At 39.0% G+C, this 16184-nt stretch overlaps 2 protein-coding genes across 2 annotated transcripts; both read left to right on the forward strand.

Moving 5' to 3' along the window:
- The first annotated feature begins 11156 nt into the window (after positions 1-11156).
- LOC129752505 (uncharacterized) lies at positions 11157-11916 on the forward strand. The gene is made up of 2 exons (XM_055748277.1): positions 11157-11685; positions 11756-11916. The coding sequence occupies exons 1-2, from the start codon at positions 11157-11159 to the stop codon at positions 11914-11916; spliced, it is 690 nt and encodes a 229-aa protein (XP_055604252.1).
- Positions 11917-12362: 446 nt separating this feature from the next.
- Positions 12363-13250, forward strand: LOC129752506 (uncharacterized protein K02A2.6-like). The gene has a single exon (XM_055748278.1). The coding sequence runs from the start codon at positions 12363-12365 to the stop codon at positions 13248-13250; it is 888 nt and encodes a 295-aa protein (XP_055604253.1).
- The last annotated feature ends 2934 nt before the right edge of the window (positions 13251-16184 follow it).

A 16184-nucleotide genomic window follows, 5' to 3' on the forward strand; every position in this document is an offset into this window, starting at 1 on the left:
TTCTGTCTTAGACTTGAAATTCGTATGGAACATTTTCAACGGATTTAAACAAAATTTTATCATCAACTGAAGTTAATATTCTGAAGTCAGCATATCGTTTTCCAAATGATCATTCTCAAATTATCATAAAAACGATCTCAAAGTTAAGTTGCAAATATCATTGAGAGTTTCTCTGATCATGAATATTTCTATGTTTTTAGTTTTATCTTTTTCCAGATTCATTTCATTGACATTTTCAAGTCTTGTGTTGTTTCTTCAGTTACTGAAGTTCAGTTTCATGGTTTTTCTGAATTTTGATTCCTTATCCCTCATTTGGCTTCCTTATCTGACTTTTTTCAATGATAACTGAATCTGTGTTTTATACATTTAATCTCTATTCTGGTTTTTTAATCGATCAATTTTGCACTTATAACTCTTTGGCTTTGAGAGCATCGAATGAAACTTTTGTCACATTTAGAATAACAATTTTTTTTATCTGATGAGAATCATATACATAAATATTTCATAAACACTTTTTTTTTGTGTTTCAAAGATTCAAAATTGAAACGCACATTTGTAATTTTGAAGTTGATGGCTTGAATCTCTTTTTTTTTAATTAAATTCATATATTCTTTCTCAAAACTTGTTTTGAAGTTATGATTAAGATTTAAGACACTGAATTGTGGTTCCGAATGTAACCTGATATTTAGTCTTGAATTCTTATCTATATGGAATTTGAATATAATTATTTTGGTTATTATTTATTTACCTAGTATTCCGTCTCACGACATAACTTGACGAACATAATTCCTAAAATTCACTCGGTTCATAGCAACCGTTCTCCAATTTCTCGGGCACCCCACGTTCGCCAGATCACGCTCCACTTGGTCTAACCACCTCGCTCGTTGCGCCCCCGCTCGTCTTGTTCCTACCGGATTCGTAGCGAACACCTGTTTTGCAGGACAGTCGTCCGGCATTCTCGCAACATGTCCAGCCCAGCGTATCCGGCCAGCTTTCACCACCTTCTGGATACTGGGTTCGCCGTAGAGTCGCGCGAGCTCGTGGTTCATCCTTCGCCTCCACACTCCGTTCTCCTGTACGCCGCCAAAGATGGTTCTTAACACTCGTCGCTCGAATACTCCGAGTGTACGCAGGTCCTCCTCGAGCAATATCCATGTCTCGTGCCCGTAGAGAACAACCGGTCTAATAAGCGTCATATACAGGTTACACTTCGTACGAGGGCAAAGTCTTCTCGACCGCAGTTGCTTGTGGAGTCCATAGTAGGCACGACTTCCGCAGATAATTCGCCTCCGGATCTCACGGCTGGTGTCATTGTCTGCGGTCACCAGTGAGCCGAGATAGACAAAGTCTTCGACTATCTCCAGCTCGTCGCCGTCGATCATGACCTTGTTATTACTGGACAAGCGGGTTCGGTCGGTCTCGGATCCGCAGGCCAGCATGTACTTCGTCTTGGACGTATTAATCATCAACCCAATCCTTCCTGCTTCGCGTTTCAATTATTTTGGTTATTTTTTTGAATTTTGTATTCAATGTTTCATGATTCTACCCAATTATCATTAGGTAAATATTTCTGAATGAATCACAAACCAGACGAGCAATGATGAAATGAAAATCATTTAAACTATCTATCCGGTCATTTTTCTTAATCAGAAAATTGTAGTTGGTGATAAGGTTATTTTAAACAAAATGAGAATTAAAAATTCGCATTTTGAACCTCGAATCAGAGCTTCAATTTTTTTAAAATTCTAAACTCTCCCGCAATGTTTGCACGTGATAAATTAACAATTTCTATTTGAAAATACCAGAAACTATCTTCAACGCAGACAACATGGCTATTGGAGACAGTAAACTGAGCTCATATCCAGTTCTTTTACACGTTTAAAATGTTTTGTATTTTCTGGGATAGCATTTGAAAAAAAATCGAATCATAGGGGCCCCCCGAGAAAAATTGCCCCGCCGCCCCCCCCCCCCCCCCCCCCCCGATGGCTTAATCCGGCCCTGAATACAAGTAAATCATTAGTTTAAAACTAACATTATAACATTATAATTAGTTTAAAACTAACATTATAACCAAATAAGAATGATTTCGAATCATGAGAAAAAAAACCTACCTTTTATTCGAATATAGGCAACATAAAAGGAATCAAAGAATGGATAAGGTCTTAAATTAGATGTTTTTGTTGATTTTATTCATATTTTTACTTATATTTTTTAACTGTCGAAAACTAGCGCTCAAAATTCACCTTGAAATCTATTTTCCGATACCCAACTTTCTGTGTATGTTTATACTGTTTCCATGGTGTAAAAACGCCATGAAGTAGACAAGCAATTCTAATATGCAACTATTCATATTTTTTTTTGCAAACAAAGGAGGTGGAAATGTTCATGTCGAAAACTAAAACTTTTGGTGTCGAAAACTAAAATCGAATGTCGAAAACTAGACAATCGAGAGGTTTTAGTAAAAAGATAATAAAAACTTTGTTTTGAGACTTTTTATCAATACAAAAGGTAGAAAATAAAGAGAAAAGTCTGATTCATAGAACCAATCATGTTTAAGATGAAAAACTTTAGCAAAATAATTTATTTATATGGTTTTTCTGACAAAACAAACTAAAACTGTCGAAAACTGGGTATTTTACCCTATTATACAAAAAATTTTGGTATTTGCTTTGGAATGTTTGCCTTTTTATATTTGAATAATCTTTTTTGATCCAAAGTACAAACTTTGACGAAAGCAGGACCCAGCCAACCTTCTTTTGCAACGAAAGGCTTTTAACATGTTTCATGAGTGAACTTGCGAATGAAACTTTTGATGCTGTCTGAATTCCACATAATTTCCAATGTGTGAACAAATTATAACATTATTCTCAGAAATGTCTCAGATATGTTTGTAAAGATACAAATTTTAAAATACTCTCTGGAGCCACTACTAGAGAAACATTATGATAAAAATATGAAAAACTCTCCGATAGTAAGAAAGGAAAGTGTGAGGGCTTGTCTATCAATCACAGCCACAAGTTTATCGTAGAACTATAATAGACTGTTGTTATCGATGTAATTCTAGAAATAATTCAACGTGAATCTTTGGTTTATTGTATTGAAAATGTTTTCTCCAAGCTAGGTAAGTTTTTTCAACAATTGAACATTTTTGTAGAAAAAATTTTAATGCAAACAACTGAACAGCTAGTTTACTAAATTTATTGGATTTTTTAGTTATATGGTGGGATCCAAAAGTGTAAAAATGATTTAATCATTTAATACGGTATTATAAACGCTCTCTGGAGCCACGTCAATAACAGTTAAAACTTATTTATTGTATTGTATTCATTAATATAAGGAATCTCTATGTACCTACACCATCTGTTATTTTTTTTTATTAAAATTAATCCATGTGATAGGCATTTATTCGAAAATTAAGGTAGTAGGTAGTTGTTATTCTCACAAAATCATACATTTTATAAAGAGTTCAGATAACCCTACCTAATAAAAAAATTATCACACCCCTTACAGTCAGAACATTACACCAAAGATACGACAAGCAAATATATGAGTGTAAGAAAATTTGTAAACCGATAGTCTTAAATCTTGAAAACATGTGAGAAGTTAACTTTCTTCGCTTCATCGCAATTGAGTTGTTAACATGAGTAGCGAGGCATCATCGTTCGGTGGAGTTGTACCATCCATACTAATGTGCTATGCTGCGATCATCCCCCCTTTCCTAAATCCGTTGTTGGTGTACGACGTTTGTTTTCCATTCCCAAACAACACTCACATATGTTGAGTTGGTTCTCTCCTCCCAGAAACAACATAAACCGTCATCAGGAACAACAATGTGCATGACTAAATACGGTTCCGGCCGGTTAACCGTTTGTATCCGAATGGAGACCCGCCGGATGGTGGAAGGTGAAAAAAAACAAACTCAACAACACCGGCCTACAATCGCACGGTTGGAATTCCTGTGTTTCCAGATTGGGCCGGGCACACCGTTATGTATTTGGGTGCCGGTGACGACGGATAAGATTTATGGACCACCAAGCATATATCAACGAAGCTAAAGGTACCAGCAGAAAACCCCCGAAAATGGAAACAGTTCCTGATACCGAGCTACTGGCAGCAACAATCGTTGACTGTCGTCGGGTTTGTCAACGCTTGACTACATCTTGCCTAAAAAACGTGACACTTGTGGTTTGCTTAGGCGTGTAGAAAACATCTTAGTTGAAGATTTTACATTTCGGTTGAGAAACATGTGATTTTTTTTTTAATTTCGTTTAACAACTGATTTTTACAATTATAAAAAAGATCTTGCCAGTTGAGTATTTTTGTCAGATTTCAAATATTTTCTTTTACTTGTTTTTAATAAAAATCGTACTCGACACGTGACATTTTTTTCGGCCCAACTATCAGGATAAGGTTATTTCCTTTGCGTGAAATGACTCGCTGCTGGTGACAACCGGTGAATGAATTAAAGTGACTCAGACCACAAGCTGAAACCTACCTAGATTCAAGTAGTAGCACTTCTAGCCTAGATTCCCTTTCTTTTAACAGCTGGTGGACGCGTAGTGGTCCACCCCATCACTCTGTCAACGGTCAGTTCCAAAGTGTGGAAAAGTATTTTAATTTAAAGTTTTTAATTATTTCAACATGGGAGCCGTTTTTCACCAGCAGCACTCCAACTATGTAGGTACTTGGTCTCTGAAAACTGGAGTTGATTTGAAGCTTCGCTTCGGTGAAAGAGTTTTGTTTTATGATGTCTCCAGGGCGTAGGTAAGCGTTTTATGTGTAGTGACGGATGAGCTTGCCGTTACGGTGTCCCGCTTAAGGTGATTTTTCGGTGAATATTTTATTAATGTTGAACAAACGATATCTGACGATCTCGGATACATAGAAATTGATTTTAACAAGCTTCTTACTCTAATGTTTTTATTATTTATGCAAATTTTAACGATTAAAACTACTGTTCTACTAGGAGAGGCTCCAGAGAATATTTAAAAAAAGTATTGATTTTTTGATAGAAGTCGATTTATCATTAATCAGATTTCACTAATTATACAGTGTGCACACAAATTTTGGAAATGAATCTTTTACTTTTTTATATGTACTTCTAAGATTATTTTTTTGAAAGGGAAAAGGCTTTTGAGCCGATGTACGCGAGTTCGAGCCCAATTGAAAACATCGAACACAGTTGTATCGGATAAGTTTATCAATACCTGTCCGCCAACTACAACGTAATTAAATATAAAAGCCAGCAATGTCATCAAGAGTAAGGTGTGAAGGAGTTCTCCCGCATTTTGCGGGCTGAGAATATCAAAATCTTGGTAATGAATTTCAAAATTTTCAACCCAAAATCTGGACAAAACTAATTTAAACCGAATTCGAGAAAAAAAAAATCGAAGAACAAATAAGAAGAATATGAGGAAAAACCCAAATTTCGATTTTTTTTATCAAAGAAGTTAATCAGGATATTCTGTATGACACGAATGCCACGAAGATGGTAAAGTGTCACTAATAAAACTTAATAATAATAAGGATATTCTGCACAGAACAGGAAAAATAAAGAAAAACATCACCTCATTTTCATTACATGCAAACGCCTTACATAATTAATGTATCATTACGTTATTATTATTACTTTTCAAGTAATAGTTACAGCACTAAAATAACTACGAATTTGGCCAAAACTGGCTCACAGTGCTAGGAGAGCTGTCCCAATTTCTGTCTCAGACTTGAAATTCGCCGAATATTTATTTTTGATGTTGGATAGTTTGTAAAATATTCAAAAATAATGTTGGAAATCCTACTCAATATCCAAACACTTAAGGTTGCAGTGAAACATCTTAGGTGTATCCAAATATCTCTCACTATAGATCGTGCTGGAAAATTCTGTCGAGTATCGACGTATATATTGATTACCGTTTATTCCAGATTTTCTTGGATATATTCAGTGAAGAATTCGAGATAATCGAAATCTGACTAGGATGCCCAGGTATTGATAAAAGCCTCCAGAATTTTGCCCGGGTTTATTCACATTATTTGCAATTTCAAATAAAAACTCCTCTTTGAATAATTTTAGTGTTTGTGTCCTAGGAAGATTTTTTAGAATAAATTGAAAAATGAACACCAATTTTTCTTAATCCATAGCTACGATTTAATCGATTTATTGTGATTCGATGAAAAATTAAAATTTTAAATATTTGTCTAGTTTCCTCCTGTATGTTTTGGAAGAATGCCCAGATTTTTATCAGATTTACCCTACTTTCCCCAAATTAAAAAGAAATCGTCCAGAATTGCCCGTGTAAATAGTACTTTATCCATATGGTTGAGTGTTATCGTTCGTAGGTCAAAACCTACTTTATTGAAGATATCTCGCGCTAATTCGACCTTCATCCAATGAGATAAAAATAATCAATCTCAAATTGCCTAGCACCCTTAAAATAAACGAGAGATTGGATAAACGAGAGACCTTTTTTTGAAGAAGATCTTATGCATTACACATCTGGTTAGAAATAATCGACTTTAAAACATGAAAGGCTTTTAAATGTGCTACCACTCCTGTTCTCGTAACTTCGGTTTCAACCCTGCAACGAGTCGTACTGACATTCGCCGTTATACGAATGTGCGCTAGGCGCCAACCGGTGCACTCCTGTTAGTCAGTTAAGTTTTCGCTTTTGTATCGACTAGTAGAGGAAATAAAACTCAAGAGACACATTCTACGCGCTTGTACCGCTCAAACGTGATTTTTATCCGTTCACGTATCAAAAAATCTCAAAATTGTCTATAATTTTGATAATTCAAATCACACAAAACCAACGGAAAAAAGAGAAAAAAGTTTTTTTACACATGTTTTAGATGATTTTGAAAATCAGTTTTTTTTGTTGAAAAAAGTGGTGTTTTTGACAACTTTTACAAAATCATTAATTTTATTATATGGATGATTTTTTTTTGGAAATATTTTTAGTATGTTCAGAAGCCAAAAAACACGGCTTCATTATGTAGAAAAAAGAATTTGATTATATCCAATGTACCTAGTTGGTTTGAAAAGCGAACAAAAACAGTCGCAAATGAGTGAATTCACGTCACAAAAAAATGGAATTTTCTTTGAAAATGATAAGACGATTCTAAAACACTAAAATTTATTGAAATCGGATGGAATCTAGCTGAGTTACAACAGCGCGAATGAGTGAATTCACGTCACAAAATTTGTTTTTTTTTGTTAAATTTTATATGAAAAATGTGCTCTGAAAGCTGATTTGACCCTCCAGATGGTCGGATTTTTACAAATCGAGCATTATTTACTTGATTTTTTTTAAATAAGTTCATTATTTTCAAATATAAACACAAAATGATTGAAAAAAAATTTTTTTTTTTTGGTGAATCTTTAAATGAAGACAGTAGTAATTTTAACATATGATCCCTCAATATGTAACTATTCAAGTGCCAATAAAAATAAGGAAAAAGTTAGGTGCAGATACTAAAAATTTATGAATGTAAAAGTCGGAACAACAGAATATCGTTTTTGAAAGTGTACATAAAATTTGAAGGCTCCAAAGGATGGTTCAGTATAACCACAGGTATAACTTTATATTCGTGACGTGAATTCAGTCAACTACCCTGTTCTGTTTGAACTGAGTGAATTCACGTCACAACTTCAAATAAGCATAACTTCGTTCGTTGTTGTTCAACCGAAAAGTTACGTACATCAAATTGTGGGCAATTGTTTTCTTTACAACTCATTTGAAGACACCGATATTCTATTTCCACAGAGAGAACAGGAAATCAAAGATGTATGTACTAAAGTCCGGAATGGTTAATTCTAGCGTGAATTCACGTCACAAAAGTAATTAGTCACAACAAAAACAACTTAAATTTTAAAATGACCAAATTATATTCATTTTGACGGAAATTCAATTTGCAACCGTTTGCTACAATTTTTTTCATTTTCAAGTAAATTGGTTGACTTCTAGAACGATAACAGTGCAGAAAAGTCCGGAAAAGTGATTTCACGTCACGGTGGAATGTGTCAAGAGAAGATTGTCGTGAATGAGTGCAATTTAGTTTATTTCTACCAAAAACACAGCATATTTGGCGACGAGAAGTGCCACTGAAGTGATTTCCATACGGATTACCAAAAGATTGAAATCAAGAGAGAATTCTTTGCATTTGGAGTGGTAATGATCAAAACTCCACAACTGCTTCACAAATTGCAACATTTAGCACATTTTTACTCTCTCTGAGCACTGGTTTCTCGCATTTGAACTCAAACTTCCTAATTTTCTCTAACAAATCGCCACAAATTACCATAAATTCAATCATTGGCTGCTCATTGGTCAGTTCACTGCGGATTACCGTACAACAATGGCAGATGGCGGTGGAAACGAAGATTTTCCGGGCTTCAAACAGGTTCCCGCACAAGTGGTAATAAAGCAAATAGCGGATCAAAACGAGCTATTGCTGCTTCTGGAACGCCTTTCCATCCAGCAGATGGCGGCGGCGCCGGCCCCAGTTGTGAAGCGGAGTGCGGAGCAGATCATCGAATCATTGTCATCGACGATCAAGGAATTTTGTTTCGACCCAGCCGCTGGAATGACATTTGACCGGTCGCGGTGGTTCAACAAATACGAGGATCTTTTCAGTGCGGACGGTAGGGAGCTGGACGTTGCAGCGAAAATTCGACTACTCCTGCGCAGTTTGAGTGTACCAGTTCACGAAAAATTTACCAACTACCTCCTACCGCAACACCCCCGGGATTTTACCTTCGACCAGGTAGTCCAGAAGTTGAAGATGGTATTCGTCCAACAAAAATCGCTCTTTAGTAAACGTTACGATTGCCTCCGGGTGGTGGAAAGTGATGCCGACGACTATGTCACCTACGCCAGAATCGTAAACCGTCAGTGCGAAGACTTTGATTTGGCAAATCTCACCATTGACCAATTCAAAGCACTGATTTTCGTCAGTGACAAGCAATCCTCGAAGGAAGCGGAGGTAAGAACAAGTCTGCTGTCGAAACTGGATTCTGAAGCAAGAGGAGAACTCAACCTGGAAGTGTTCATCACGGAATGCCATCGGCTGTCCAATCTCAAGCACAACACGGCGCTGGTGGAACGGCAGACAAGCTCCAGTGTACAAGCGGTGCATCAACGGAAGCAGCAGCACCAGCCCAAGCAACCGACAGCCTCCCCAAGAAAGGCAAATCTTCCTCGCTCACCCTGTTGGCAGTGTGGGGGTAGGGGAGAGGCGGGCTATATGCGCATATTAAGGAAAGTACTCATTTTCTCCCATATTCCAATAGATAGGAGCCTGAAAACTATATGCACATGAGCGGACATCTGTTTTACATACGTTAGAGCAATTTTTCTGTTAAAATCTCATACAGTTTTTTTGAAAATAATTTTATAATAAAAGTAGTCAAAACAGCCGATTTCCGAAACCGGCGGGCTAAATGAGCATATTTAAGTTTTTAGCTATATTTCATATGGGCATTCAGAACCTGTCTCTTATTCCAATATCTTATCATTCACAACTTTTCCAAAAGCTTCAATTTGTTGAATTTCCGAATTCCAGTTGAATAAGAAAGAAAAACCATTAACATTTTTGTTTACAGATTCTGTAAGCACGATAATTAAAGCTCAATATATTTTATCAAAACTGACAAAAATCTTGTTTGAATTTTTAAATTTTTTCTACTTTATATAATAATTAAATTTTCTCATGCCATGTTTTAAAAGCGCTTTACCCTCAAACTGCACTGATTATATATGTTGAATCTCCAGCCATATCGTCAATCGGCGGTATGCGCATTTAGGAACACTTCCCCCTATGCATTTCTTCAAAGATTGCTCCTACACTCGTCACGTCTGTAAACAGGGCAACAGAGAGGGGCACAAAGAAGGATACTGCAGCTGTTTCAACCGGACTGTCAAAATGTCAGACGAAAACAAACAGTCGCAACAGCCGCAGCAGCAACAGAAACGGAACAAAAGAAGAAGCAAAACCAAGCAAACAGCATCCATTCAGTAAATCAAGTGCGCAGTGGACGGAAGTAGGGTAACGGACTTATTTTGGACCACAGGGCCAATTTTGGACCACCTTGTCTCGTTCTCTTATAAAACAAATAATTATGATTTTTTAGCAAATATTGTTGAAACTTAATGTAATTCACTAATTTTTTTCATTATTAGTTTCTTTATAAGAGAGCTAGACAAGGTGGTCCAAAATAGGTCATCTGGTCACCCTGCGTGACAACCCGGATCAATGGATACGCGGTGAAACTTCAGCTCGACTGTGGCTCGGATATCACCATCATTTCCGAGCAGGCTCGGAAGAAATGTGGATCATCAACATTGCTGCAAACCGAACACAGAGCAAACACAGCGTCTGGTGAACAGTCGCCTTTTCTGGGAGAAATCACCTGCACGATGCCACTATGTCACGTCAGTGCGGAATCTCAACTTGCTCGGTCTGGACTTTATCAACGCATTTGATTTCCGGGCGAAGCCGTTAACCAGCATCTGCAATCAGATAAATCGTTCCAATTCTATCCAACCTATCAACCAGTACCTCACCCGTTTTCCTGAAGTTTTCAGGGATTCACTTGGTAACTGGTCACTGGGAGTGAAATCCGCGCCAGGAGCATTCCAACAGCTCATGAGCAAAATGATTGCTGGTCTGGAAGGGGTGGACAGTTTTCGCGATGACCTCATCATCTAAAGCGCCAGTCGAGAACAGCACGATCGCATTCTGGAGGAGCTCTTCAAACGCATCCAGGACTACGGGTTCCACCTGCGGCCGGAAAAGTGCAACTTCTACCAATCTGAGATCCGATACTTGGGCTTCATCATCAACGCTGACGGAATCAAGCCTGATCCAGCGAAGGTGGCGTCAATCGTCAGTATGCCACAACCGAAGGACGTCTGTGAACTCAGGTCGTTTCTCGGAGCAGCAAATTTCTACGGAAAGTACGTTCGGGAAATTCATCGCATCCGTCAACCCCTCGATGATCCTCTGAAATAGGACAAGAAGTTTGTGTGGAGTGCACAGTACAACGAAGCTTTCGAAACCATCAAGAAAGTCAGTCAGACCTGTTACTCACTCACTACAATCCATCACTAGAGCTTATTGTGGCGGGTGACGCGTCGAAAACAGGAATAGACGCAGTAATCATGCATCGCTTTCCCGATGGCCAGCTCAAAGCGATTGCGCATGCTTCGAAAACATTGACCAGCACGGAACAAAACTGCAGTCAGATCGAAAGAGAAGCCCTTGCCCTAGTTTTCACAGAAACGAAGTTCCGTCGCATGCTACTCGGACGACAGTTTACGCTGCAGACGGACCACCAACCGTTGCTGAAAGTATTTGGATCGAGAAAAGGCATTCCACTACACACCGCCAATCGACTCCAGCGGTGGGCTCTATCGATGCTGGGATTCGATTTCAACGTGGAATACAGACAAGTCCGGCTAAGCAGATGTGCTTTCGAGGCTGATCAGCAATCATCAGAAGCCGGAGGAAGAGTATGTCGTCGCGTCAATCAGTCAACAAGAAAGGATGCAACCCTTCAGCAGGTTGTCCAGTTCATCGACAATGGTTGGCCTCGTAAGATTGAAGATCCAAAACTCAAAGCTTTCCACTCTCGCCGTGAGTCTCTATCAGTGGTCAACGGATGCATCATGATGGAGGACCGTGATGGAGGTGGGTGATTTCGAACTCAAGCAACAGTCTTCGATACAGCAAGCCGCTCCACCGGTTGGAACCGAACCAGTTCCTGTAGACCATCACCACGGGGACAGTTCTGACAACGACGAGTTCTTCGAGGCTGGCTCAACGGTATCCAGTCCAGTCCAGCCAGCTACAGTCAAGACCCCGAGACCAGTCAGGAACAGTCGTCTTCCGAAGCGCTTGGAGGATTACGACGTGGGTTAGTTTTAAAGGGGGAGATGCTACCACCCCTGTTCTCGCAACTTCGGCTTCAACCCTGCAACGAGTCATACAGACATCGCCCCTTATACGAATGTGCGCTAGGCGCCAACCGGTGCACTCCTGTTAATCAGTTAAATTTTCGCTTTTGTATCGTAGTAGAGGAAATAAAACTCAAGAGAAAATTAATGAAAATGAGTGGAACTTAGTTTATTTTGTGGTAGGCCACGACCACACGACCAATTAGAAGCTACTAGAATGTCGCAGCATGCTATCATCACGCTAGGAGTACCTGCTGGTATAAATACCACCCCCTGTGTGAAAGCTCTGTCATTCAGTTGTCACACTTGCTTGAATAAACATCAATCTAGTTTAGTCTCTCAGTCAAGTCTTTTATTCTTCTGGGAACACGACAAATTGGCGACGAGGATGGGATAGATCCCGATCAGAAGATGACCGACATGGATATTAAAAACGCTCTCCTCCGGCTCACCGATATCCTGGCCAACCAGCAGCAGCAGATTGCAGTTCTCCTACAGAACAACGCAGTTCCTCAGGCTGGAAGCGAGAAAATAATCGAGTCGCTGGCAACGGGAATTCAAGAATTCCGGTTCGACCCAGACGGCGGAATTTTCTTCGACTCCTGGTTCGCTCGGTACGAAGACGTCTTCAGGCAAGATGGGCAACATTTGGACGACGCTGCCAAGGTCAGGCTGCTCCTCCGGAAAGTCGATACGCAGTTCCACGAACGGTATCTGGACAGCATTTTGCCTTGTCACCCCCAAGACTTTGACTTTGAAACAACAGTGACAAAGCTCAAGCGTCTCTTCGGTCGACAAAAATCGCTGTTCAACGCACGGTACCAGTGCCTGCAGTACAAGAAGGACGACGCAGATGATTTCACCGCATACGCAGCTTCCATCAACAAAAACTGCGAGGCGTTTCAACTCAACCGGCTTACTAGTGACCAGTTCAAAGCTCTGCGTTTCGTATGTGGCTTGCAATCGCCACGGGACGCTGACATACGAACTCGGCTCATTAGTAAGCTCGAAGCCGAAGAAAGCGCCCCACCTGCCGAAGGTTGCCAGCTTACCCTGGACAAGCTGGTAGACGAGTGCCACAAGCTCATCAACCTGAAACAGGACACACAAATGATTGAGAAGAAGGACCCCTCAATCAACGCTGTGTCCCTCCATCCAAAACCACCCGAGAAGAAGACGAAAAAGGTTCTGAAGACGCCCTGCTGGCTCTGCGGGGACTTCCATTACGTCCGTGAGTGCCCGTTCCAGAATTCCACCTGCGGAAAATGCAAACGCAGGGGCCACAAGGAAAGTTACTGAGCTTCAGCGGATTCCAGGAAGCATCATCCAAACATTCGGAAGATGAAAGGTGTCACTCTGGTGCAGAAAGTGGACGTTTCCAAGAGGCGCAAGTTTGCTGATGTTCATCTGAACGGTGTCAACGTCAAGCTCCAGCTGGACTGTGCTTCTGACATCACCATCATCTCTACGCAAACTTGGAAAACCATCGGAAAGCCAACAATCAACCAGACGAACATCGTTGCGACCAGTGCATCCGGAAATATGCTCGACGTTTTGGGTGAATTCAGCGCACGAGTAACGATCCGGAACGTCTCAAAACGAGCATGCATCTACGTCACCAACCATGCAGATCTGAACGTCCTTGGCATCGACCTCATCGATACATTCAACCTTTGGTCGATTCCTTTCGATTCACTGGACGGGTCCACTTCGAACTTCCCTATGCAACCAACATTCGTCGCTGGGGATCAAGTCAAGGCGAGAATTCAACATAAGAGTTCGGTCAAATGGATACCTGGAAGAATCATCGAACTCAAAAAGGGTGGGAAGTACACCGTACTGCTGGACAACGGTCGACTCATCAGATCTCACACCAATCAACTGAAGGCCTGGTTCATCGAAGCAGCAGCTCCGGTTCCAACACCAAATCTTCCTTTGTCGGTGTTGTTGGATGATTTCGTTTGAGCGCGTACAATCTTTCTTAAAAAAGGGAGATGTGGTAGGCCACGACCACACGACCAATTAGAAGCTACTAGAATGTCGCAGCATGCTATCATCACGCTAGGAGTACCTGCTGGTATAAATATCACCCCTTGTGTGAAAGCTCTGTCATTCAGTTGTCACACTTGCTTGAATAAACATCAATCTAGTTTAGTCTCTCAGTCAAGTCTTTTATTCTTCTGGGAACACGACATATTTCTACCGAAAACACAGCAAAATGGAAGAAATAGATGGAATTGGAATTAATTGCAATCGTTTTCCCTTAAAAACTTTACAGAATTTTGACCGAATAAATATTCGTTTTTCCGAATAGTTGAAAAGTTCAATATTCGGTATTCGGCCGTGCATTCGGTGCATCTCTACAGCATACCTTTTTCCAAATGATCATTCTCAATTTTTCATTAAAACGATCTCACAGTTGGGTTGCTTATATCATTTCGTGATTCTGTTAACATCAATATTATCTTTTTCCAGATTCAATTCATTGAGATTTTCAAGTCTTGTATTGTTCTTTCAGTCACTGAAGTTCAGTTTCATGATTTTTCTGAATTTCGAAAACTGTGTTTTGAACATTTAATCTCTATTTTTGAATTTATTTCAATCGATCATTTTTGTACTTATATTCATTTGGCATATTTGGTGGCATGGCATCGAATGAAACTTTTATCACATTAAGAATAACAATTTGATAACATTTTTTTTTATTTGATGAGATTCATATTCATAAACATCTTGTGATAACGTTTTTTTTTTTGGGTTTCAAAAATATAAAATTTAAATAGGTACACCTTTGGTGCAATTTCTGTTTTGGCTCTGATTATAACTTTGAATCTGTTTTTTTTTATTTAATTCATATTTTGTTTTTCAAAACATGCTTTGAAATTATGACTTAGATTTGAGGCACCGAATTGTGGTTCTGAGTTAACCTGATTTGAATTTAATTATTTTGTTTTTTTTTTGTATTCTATGTTTCAAATCTTCATGAAACTTCCCAATTGTCTTTAGGTAAATATTTTTCGATGAAGCACAAACCAAACATTCAAAATATCTATCCGGTCATTTATCTAAATTAGAGAACTTTAGTTGATGAAACAAATAGGGAATTAAATTTAAAATTCGGCAGCTCAAATCAGAGCTTTCATTTTGAGAAATTTTTAAACTCTTCCGCAATGTATGTACGTGGTTCATTAACAATTTTTTTAAGACACCAGAAACTATCTTCTACACAGACAAATTTGCTATTTGAAGACAATATACTGAACTAATCTCCAGTTCCTTTACACGTTTAAAATGTTTTGTATTCTCTGGGATAGCATTTGAAAAAAAAATCGAATCATACCGCCCCCCCCCCCCCCCCCCCCTTAATTCGGCCCTGGCTACACATGACTGGAGGATGTGACCGGCACACAAAGGGGAACCCATTTGAGGAACAGGCAAATGAGGGTGACGGACCAAAAGTCTTCACAATCACAGTCAAAATTGTACAGGTTTTAAAATAATATTCCTGAGACAGTGGCTCCAGAGAGGTTTTTCATCGATTCTCCAATACAGTTTTTTCAATCGAATGTTAATTAATCAGAAACATTTCAAAAGCTTACGGAAATAAAAAAAGAAAAAGAATAGATTTTTTTTTGTTAAAAAAAATGATTACAATGTTGCGATAATTTTGGATAATACTTGTGTCCGTATTAAGAGGTATGGAAGAACTGTTAAATAACAAATCAAATTCAAAATATATAGAATGTTACCTGATATAACTACATACAAAAATATCGTAATTTTATGGTATCTTGATTTTCTTAAACATTTAAGTTGATACTTTTTTCAAGTGTCTATAATACTCAGCCTTATCAGTTGAAGTTGTTGAGCTTTATGTGTTTTCAAAGTTTCACAGTGGCTCCAGAGAGCGAGGCGAAATATTAGTTTCATTCGACGTCTCCGCAGTTTTCCCTGGTTTACCAACCTCGGACGCCTTCAACAGCTTACGGGGGCACTTGAAACGTCGCCGGGTGCCTCCCAACGAAATAGAAGCTTCCCTTGCAGTTGCAGAAGTATGCATGAAGCAGAATTTCTTCATATTCCGGGGTAAGTTTTTAAAAAAAAAACCTTTGGCCTTAGCAAGGGCAGCAAACTATCTTCACTTGGAAGCAGATTTGGAGAAAAGAGAAAGACTTTTCCCACGTGTCTGGTGGCGCTACGTTGATGACATCCTTGCCTTGGTAAAAGAGCGTT

The sequence above is a fragment of the Uranotaenia lowii genome, chromosome 3 (assembly GCF_029784155.1).
Source record: "Uranotaenia lowii strain MFRU-FL chromosome 3, ASM2978415v1, whole genome shotgun sequence".
Classification (NCBI taxonomy): Eukaryota; Metazoa; Arthropoda; class Insecta; order Diptera; family Culicidae; genus Uranotaenia; species Uranotaenia lowii.

Excerpts from the sequence above, each read along its gene's own strand:
- LOC129752505 (XM_055748277.1), top strand. The coding sequence starts at position 11,157 with ATGCATCGCTTTCCCGATGGCCAGCTCAAAGCGATTGCGCATGCTTCG. Across the intron at positions 11,686-11,755 it reads GATGGAGGACCGTGATGGAG|TTCCTGTAGACCATCACCAC; the intron begins GTGGGTGATTTC and ends GAACCGAACCAG.
- LOC129752506 (XM_055748278.1), top strand. The coding sequence starts at position 12,363 with ATGACCGACATGGATATTAAAAACGCTCTCCTCCGGCTCACCGATATC.